This window comes from Branchiostoma belcheri, unplaced genomic scaffold (assembly GCF_001625305.1).
Source record: "Branchiostoma belcheri isolate BF01 breed outbred unplaced genomic scaffold, Haploidv18h27 scaffold93, whole genome shotgun sequence".
Taxonomy (NCBI): Eukaryota; Metazoa; Chordata; class Leptocardii; order Amphioxiformes; family Branchiostomatidae; genus Branchiostoma; species Branchiostoma belcheri.
In genome coordinates, this window is record NW_017804609.1 from 426,090 (window position 1) to 434,776 (window position 8,687).

The 8,687-nt window shown below is 45.1% G+C and overlaps 1 protein-coding gene across 6 annotated transcripts in view; it reads right to left on the bottom strand.

The window, feature by feature from the left end:
- Positions 1-8,687, bottom strand: part of LOC109488316 — a 19,855-nt gene that overhangs the window by 9,186 nt on the left and 1,982 nt on the right. Inside the window, exons 2-6 of one of the 6 annotated variants that reach the window (XM_019792514.1) lie at positions 6,862-6,978; positions 2,546-2,713; positions 1,524-1,603; positions 1,231-1,299; positions 620-832 (exon numbers count right to left, since the gene is read on the bottom strand). In XM_019792514.1, the coding sequence (XP_019648073.1) occupies positions 620-832; positions 1,231-1,299; positions 1,524-1,590 (349 nt within the window). In that variant the 5' untranslated portion in view covers positions 1,591-1,603; positions 2,546-2,713; positions 6,862-6,978. Of the gene's footprint in view, positions 1-619; positions 833-1,230; positions 1,300-1,523; positions 1,604-2,545; positions 3,022-3,195; positions 5,685-6,861; positions 8,091-8,687 lie in introns of those variants that run through there. The other 5 variants (XM_019792513.1, XM_019792512.1, XM_019792516.1 and 2 more) reach the window with 5 other exon arrangements.

Here is an 8,687-nt window from a genome sequence, read left to right on the forward strand (position 1 = left end):
GAGTCGGATCGCCCGACGGCCGGAGGCATACCCAACCAAACCAAGGAAGAATGTCATACCCAACCAAGAAAACACGCCTTTCAATGCGAAATGAGCGAAAATTTGGTGTCCCTAAACCCGCAAAACGCAACAACATCAATTCCAACGTGCATTGAAAATCGCGTTTTCTTGGGTGGGTATGACATAAATGAAATACAACACGGTGTATTCCGCATCGCCCTCGGTCCCGGCCCTCCCGCGAGTCGGATCGGCCTTCGGCCGTCGGGCGACCGGACGCACGGTTGGGCCGATACCTCGGGCGATACGGAATACCCCGTGATGTATTCTATGTGTACATCTAATATTGTGGTGAATCCCGCTTTATCTAGTAGACATACTGGTATTTTGCATCGTGTAAACCGGGCCTTACCCATTCTCCCACGGCAGAGCTCTCCCGCGGCAAATACGTTAGCTTTGTGATATTGTGATACCGTCGCTACAAGTAAGGAAGCACCCCTGCCTCGGAGAATGGGCTTACCTACGAGATCGACGAAAAGCTATGGATTTCAGGTAACTCTGCTTTGCACATCCGGTAATGTCTACCTGAATAATAGAAATAGATGCCAGGAATCTTCCCTACCTGTTTCCGAAGGGTCGCAAGGCGGGTGGCCAACGCTGTGGATGGGCTGTTGAGTCAAACACGCGGCGACCTTCATGGCACACCGGCTCGGGTATTTTTTCCCGTTGGAGCCGCACACTGGGAGCGGTTGGGCCTCATGGGTACAAGCAACGTCAAAACAATTACACCGACCCGTCGCCCTGTCGTACACACCGCCATACTTGCACTGGGGATCTATGGAGTTAAAATATACACCATCCATTAGCACGCAGTGAAACTATCACTTCCTTACAAATGTAGGTACAGTGTAGCCTCAAATCTAATCATTCCGGATGTCTCATCAAGACCTATGCACCTACCAACGACTTTCATGACAGTCCACCAATATAAAAAGTTTCTTGAGTTAATGCGCTAAATCTGACGCTTACACGGATTGCAGATGCACTATCCGCTACACGCAGGGCTCATTGTCAAAGGATTCGAACCCAGAACTTCCCAGTTATCGCATTAACAGGGGATCAGGGGCATATTCTTTCTCCACACCTCTACGATCACCACCAAGGAAAACTAGATATGCTGCTTAATGCTGCATCGACATAAAAGCGTATGTATCATGGATGGTTTCGCCTCACCTGCGCGTCGGTCCGTTGGCTCGCTTTGGGCTTGCTCGCTGTAGTGGTGGCGATGGTCTTCAGCAGATTCTGGGGGAAGATCAAACAAACAAATGGAGAAACGTTAGGATCCAGTTCTACCAGCGAGTCAATGGACCCGGCTGAACACCTTTACCCTTTGCCTCATTAGTATTTCGACCACATTAGCACGGATAGTAAACAAGACTTTTCCTTTTTTGTGGATATTATGATGAATTCGTGGAATGTATTCGAGTTTACTAGAGTTCAACCGCTCCATTAGCTTATAAACTTACGTGAATTGCTGCTGATGGCTGGAAGGAGAAGTGTACATCCAAGCAAGATGACACCGAGAACCCTCATGGTGGTCTTCTCTCTGAAACAGAGCAAAGTTAATTGTTAATAACAATGGTTTGTGTCAGTTTAATGTGACTTATTTTAATGCCCAAGTGGCCCAAGATCTGATGAAGCTAGGTATTTTCGCCTCTGTAATTAGTCTGGGCATATTGTGCGATTTCAAACCAGAGACGATGGTACCGGTGTAAGGCCTTCACACATTCACGACCGTCTCCCGAATTTGTTCCCGAACACCAACATGCCAGTTACAATAAGGGAAACGTATACGCGTAGTTTCCGAGGCCTTTATCTTCGTATTTTGTTCCGACAACTAGCGTAAAAGATTGTAGAGTTTACAAGAAGCTGAGAATGTCATAGGGTTGTCAATCCTTTTACGCTAGTTGTCGGAACAAAATACGAAGATAAAGCCTCGGAAACTACGCGTATACGTTTGCCCTTATTGTAACTGGCATGTACCCAGTGCGCAGCGTTGTTTGGGGCATGCACAATCCATGCAAGTTAAAAATACATGTACGCAGTGCATCGGTCCCGCATCGGTACGGGTATTTTATGAGAACGAAAGTGAGCTTAGCTTTGTGCAGAATAAAACCGTCCCATCTCCATTCAAAAATGAAAGATGTCATAGCCCGCAAGTTATTGGGTTGGAAGTCCTATTGAATAAAGTCCAATGACTTTAATGGACACAAAATGCGAAAAAATCAACGTATCGCACTGTATGAATTTAGGCGCCGTTTCGCCGTGAGCTTCTTTTGTATCGATACCGCCCCTAAATCGCACAGTTGAATTTTGAATGCCGTTTTTCCACTTTCTGGTAGAAAGTTACTTTCAAACGAATAAAGACCTACTGTAAATCTTTTCAGAGGGAGGGTTGTAGATTTAATAAGTGAAGTTGGTAGGATGCATCAAGTACAGTAAAGATAACGAAAAAAATGGTTAAAAACAAGTAGATGATTCCACTCACCAAGGTAGTGCTCAGATGTTGTGTAGAAGATCGTTCGTCCGGTGTAACTGTAACTGCGTGTAACTGTAAGTGATTCGTGGCTGGTCACGGTTCCTCAAGGTTGAACTTGAAGGTAGAAATGGGCACACCTGGAGAAAGCAGCACCTTATATAGCACTGGCACCGGATGCTATTCAATTGTGGCAGAAAAAAACTCAGTGATCATACCTCCCAGAAGAAAAAAAAAACAGCGTCATGCAATACGAGCCGGACGCTAACTGGCACCGGATGCTATTCAATGGTGGCAGAAACTTTGATCATGCCTCCCAGAAGAGAAAAAAAAACAGCGTCGTCTTGAGTCATGCAATACGAACCAGATAGTACGTAACTGGCACCGGATGCTATTCAATGCCAATTGTGGCAGAAACTTTGATCATACCTCCCACGAGTCCCAGAAGAAAAAGAAAAAAAAACAGCGTCATTTATTCATGGCATGCAACAATACGGACCGCACGCTAAATGGCCCGGTTGCTATTCAATGGTGGCAGAAACTTTGATCATGCCTCCCAGAAGAAAAAAAAACAGCGTCGTCTATTCATGCAATACGAACCAGAGGCAGGGTCGCTAACCCCTGGGCTACGCACGCATCTAGTGACAAGTTGTTTTCCTCACCTTGACTTTGTTTTGATGTTTAAACGACAGGCAAACGCGCTCATGCATTGCACAAACGAGACGGTATGCTCTTCTGCCACTTGAAAGACCAGGGCTCGCCGCAAAAGATCGGTGTTCGTTGGTCAGTGACTACTTTACAATCATGGGTAACATCGTACAGCATGCACAAACGCCAAACAAAACCCCCAAACACATGATAAGCTGCCGTAATGTCCAGGTAAATCCATCACAATTTAAACGGTCAGCCAGTGGAAGGAGTTAAAAGTTAAGCATGTTCGGGTGTTGCTGTTACCAGTGATCTCTCCTGGGACGAGCATGTCAAAGGCATCACCAGTACAACCAATTATACACTTCTTGTACGTTCTTGATTTTGTCTCTTTGCGTGTATTTGGTTCTGGAACGACTCTTGAGTGCCAGAGTACCAGAGTGTTATGACGCCTACATCGACGTACATGTAGTACCTAATAAGTAGGGAGACTTAGTTTTCCGTCAGTCTGCTTTTTTTGCTACGCCTACGCAGCTACGGTTTAGCAGAGTCAGTCAAGTAACGCTTTCAGAGTACCCATTAGGCAAAGTAAAGAAGAACTTCGCCTTTCAAAGCCGAAGTTTGCACTATAGTTAACCAAACCTTCCTTCGGCAAACTCTGCTATGGTAAAGTAAACGGAGCATTTTGAAGGTAGAAAACACCTTTGCACTGATCACCACTCAAACACACGTACATTTAGCTGACCATTTTATCAGGTGTGTACGCTCATACTATCCAGTATAATTCATGTATCTACCCTTGTTGTTTCTTCTTTGCCATACAGTGTACTACCAGTTACAGTTGTTGAGCAATAAAGTTTATTAGGTTGGTTTACTATCCAATCCAATGCGTGTCTTGCTGTTACATTGGCAGGTCCCACACTGGACTTTTGAGGAGCTTCGTACTTTATTGTGTTGCCTCCAGGACTCCTAGCACCAGGGTGAGGTTACTGGGTCGGACCACTCTACTTCTAAGATGGGGGGGGGGTTGTGTGGTTGTACACAAACGGTTCACAGTGGGTTCATAACACGTACAAGCGCCAGTTTTCTGCCGGAACGTAGAAAGGTAGACCGCCAGAAGAGAGGTCGGCCAAAGAACCCCTGGCGAAGAACCTTTCAGAGGGCCAACATCACCTGGGAAGAGGCTGAGGAGGCAGCAGCTACTCGACCCAGATGGAAACTCGCTGCCCAATGTGCCTGTAGACACAGGAGGACCTAAGGTCTAAGGAATGCTAGACTGAATAAGATGAAGTGACTCTATATCTCGTAGGTCTGTTGATGTAAAACATATATACAAGAAAAATGAGTCAACTCGAGGAGTTCCACTTACAACCCATTACTCTTTTCAGAAGTTTGTCTTCATCGGCGTACAAGATAAGACAACACCGATCTCATGGCAACAGAATGTCACGGTATAAACGAAAAATTAAGAATTCATATCAAAAATATACAGAAATAGTGTCTTTTATACCATATTTTTCGTTTCCAAAAGCTGGCCGGCCTGGGCCCCGTGTGGGAATTGTGACCTCAGCATAAAGAACAAAATACGTACGGTGTAGCAAGCCTATTCCTGTTGAGATTGTGGAGTCGCCAGTTCTTTTGCGGATTGACAGAACAAAATGCGTTGGTTGTTGAGATTATGATGTCTCCATCAAGTCTTAGGCGGATCGAAAAACATGCTGTGCCGTGTGCTGAACTTGCCTGCTTTGTTTCTTGACATTGTAGAGTTACCAGTTCTTTTGCGGGTCGACAGAACAATTTGGATGTGATTTCGAGAATCGGCAGGACAAAAAAGGCGCCATGCACCCAATCCTGCTTCGGTTGTAAAGATTATGAACTCGTCAGTTTTTTTTTTGTTTTGTTTTGTTATCGGCGGAAGAAAATACGGTGCCTTGCGCTCAATCCTGCGTGGGTTGGAACACATTTTTGAGTCCTCTATTCTTTTACTCAGTCCTGTGGCGTTGGTTGTTCAGATTGTGGACTGGTTTACTTAGTTCTTTGCGGGTCGGCAGAACAAAGTATTGCGACGAGTGGTCAACCACGCGTTGGTTGTTGGATTTAGATTGAGGAGTCGTCATTTTTTCAGATCGGCAAAACAAAATATGTCGCCATGCGCTCCTAGCCCGAGCCCTGCGTTGGTTTTTGAGATCGTGGAGTCGCCAGGTTTTTTTTTTCGGATCCACAGATCAAAACAGACGGCGGTGTTCTCGATTTTGGGTTTTTGAATTCTTTTTTACGGGTCGGTAGAACAAAATACGACGCAGCGCGGCCAATCCTGCTTCGGTCGTTATTTATTCAGCATACAATAAACGAAATAAGGATACACGATAAAGTGACGACCGGCTCAAGTTAGGTAACTTATGTTGGCGCCGCCGCTTATACCAATAAAACTAATATTACTAAACAATGCAAAACACTAACCAAGAATACATGTAAAAAAAGAACAAACAGTCGAATTGATGAAGCGACTGTTTGTTCTTTTTTTTTACATGTACCGCTACGGGGGAGTCTAGCCCAGGGGGAGTTTGGCTGGCCCTACAAACGGACAACCCCCTCGGGCTCAACTTAAATAGGCGGGCGAAAGGCTCTCGGCTGCCGAAGAAAAAGGGCTAACGGCCCGATACTAGTTTTGCATCCAGGGTACCGTTACCGGTAATTACGGAGGTTACAGCACGAACGTTTTTGTTGTTGTTTTTCTCATAAAAATCTACAGATTTTAGCTTCATCTTTTAGGAGCAAGGTAGCATACGTACGGGCATTTAAAAACTGGTCAACTTTTTTTATATACCAGGTGAAGTAAATAACACCGAAAGTAATAAACAACGGTAACGGAGGTTACAGTCATTACTGTAACACATTTTGTTCATCGAAGGTGGCTAAAAACGACAGCACACACTCCTTTCCTCTTGTAAGAGCAAAAAGTTATGAAATGGCAATTCCCTGTCTTATATGTGACTCTAGCTAAACTTCCCCACTGTCTTACTTGAGCGCGGTAACGGAGGTTACAGAACTTGGCGACGTACAAGAATAGTGACGGGAGCGATCTGACTTGATCCTTCAGAGGACCTGGCATGTACTTAGTACCCAGTGCGGCTCAATACGCAGCGTAGTTTGTGGCATGCACAAATCTAGGCTGTTACGTATATCATAATTTAAAAATGCATCCGTACGGGTATTTTATGAGAAAGAAATTGAGCTTAGCTCTGTGCAGAATAAAACCCTCCCATCTCCATAAAATATAACTCGTTGCTGTTGTCACTGTTAGAAGCACAGTTTTCATGTTTCAAAAATGAAAGATGTCATAGCCCGCAAGTTATTGGGTTGGAAGTCCTATTGAAGTCCAATGACTTTAATGGATACAAAATGAAAAAATAGAAAAATCAACGTATCCCACTGTGTGAATTTAGGCACCGTTTCGCCGTGAGCTTCTTTTGTATCGATACCGCCCCTAGATCGCACAGTTGAATTTTGAATGCCGTTTTCCACTTTCTGGTAGAAAGTACTTTCAAACGAATAAAGACCTACTGTAAATCTTTTCAGAGGGAGGGTTGTAGATTTAATAAGTGAAGTTGGTAGGACGCATCAAGTACAGTAAAGATAACGTAAAAAATGGTTAAAAACAAGTAGATGATTCCACTCACCAAGGTAGTGCTCAGATGTTGTGTAGAAGATCGTTCGTGCGGTGTTTGCGTGTAACTGTAAGTGATTCGTGGCTGGTCGTTCCTCAAGGTTGAACTTGAAGGTAGAAATGGGCACACCTGGAGAAAGCGGCCCCTTATATAGCACTGGCACCGGATGCTATTCAATGCCAATGGTGGCAGAAACTTTGATCATGCCTCCCAGAAGAGAAAAAACAGCGTCATTTATTCATGGCATGCAACAATACGGACCGCACGCTAAATGGCCCGGTTGCTATTCAATGGTGGCAGAAACTTTGATCATGCCTCCCAGAAGAAAAAAAATAGCGTCGTCTATTCATGCAATATGAACCAGAGGCAGGGTCGCTAACCCCTGGGCTACGCACGCATCTAGTGACAAGTTGTTTTTCTCACCTTGACTTTGTTTTGATGTTTAAACGACAGGCAAACGCGCTCATGCATTGCACAAACGAGACGGTATGCTCTTCTGCCACTTGAAAGACCAGGGCTCGCCGCAAAAGATCGGTGTTCGTTGGTCAGTGACTACTTTACAATCATGGGTAACATCGTACAGCATGCACAAACGCCAAACAAAACCCCCAAACACATGATAAGCTGCCGTAATGTCCAGGTAAATCCATCACAATTTAAACGGTCAGCCAGTGGAAGGAGTTAAAAGTTAAGCATGTTCGGGTGTTGCTGTTACCAGTGATCTCTCCTGGGACGAGCATGTCAAAGGCATCATGTGTACACATCATGTATACACTACTAGCACCGTGCTGCTAGTACGTTCTTGATTTTGTCTCTTTGCGTGTATTTGGTTCTGGAACGACTCTTGTACATAACCAGAGTGCCACGACGCCTACATCGACGTACATGTAGTACCTAATAAGTAGGGAGACTTAGTTTTCCGTCAGTCTGCTTTTTTTGCTACGCCTACGCAGCTACGGTTTAGCAGAGTCAGTCAAGTAACGCTTTCAGAGTACCCATTAGGCAAAGTAAAGAAGAACTTCGCCTTTCAAAGCCGAAGTTTGCACTATAGTTAACCAAACCTTCCTTCGGCAAACTCTGCTATGGTAAAGTAAACGGAGCATTTTGAAGGTAGAAAACACCTTTGCACTGATCACCACTCAAATACACGTACATTTAGCTGACCATTTTATCAGGTGTGTACGCTCATACATATAGAATACAACACGGGGTATTCCGTATCGCCCGAGGTACCGTGAGCCCGACCGCGGGTCGGATCGCCCGACAGCCGCAGGCCGGAGGGAGATCCGACCCGCGGGAGGGCTGGGACCGAGGGTGATGCGGAATACCCCGTGTTGTATTTTATTTATGTCATACCCACCCAAGAAAACACGCCTTTCGATGCGAAATTAGCGAAAATTTGGTGTCCCTAAACCTAAACAATGCAACAACATCAATTCCAACGTCCGAATTTTGTGTTCGAATTTTCGAAAGCGGTGCAAGCGGTTTGGGCGAAACGCGTTCTAATCGTTCTATGGAACATTTGGAAGCCCCGGGCCGTACGCGTTAAGAACCCCCGGGCCGTACCGCTAGTTATCACACGGGCCGGAACACCCGTATCGAACGTAATCGCGGCCCAGGTAGGACATAATATCCAGTATAGTTCATGTATCTACCCTTGTTGTTTCTTCTTTGCCATACAGTGTACTACCAGTTACAGTTGTTGAGCAATAAAGTTTATTAGGTTGGTTTACTATCCAATCCAATGCGTGTCTTGCTGTTACATTGGCAGGTCCCACACTGGACTTTTGAGGAGCTTCGTACTTTATTGTGTTGCCTCCAGGACTCCTAGCACCAGG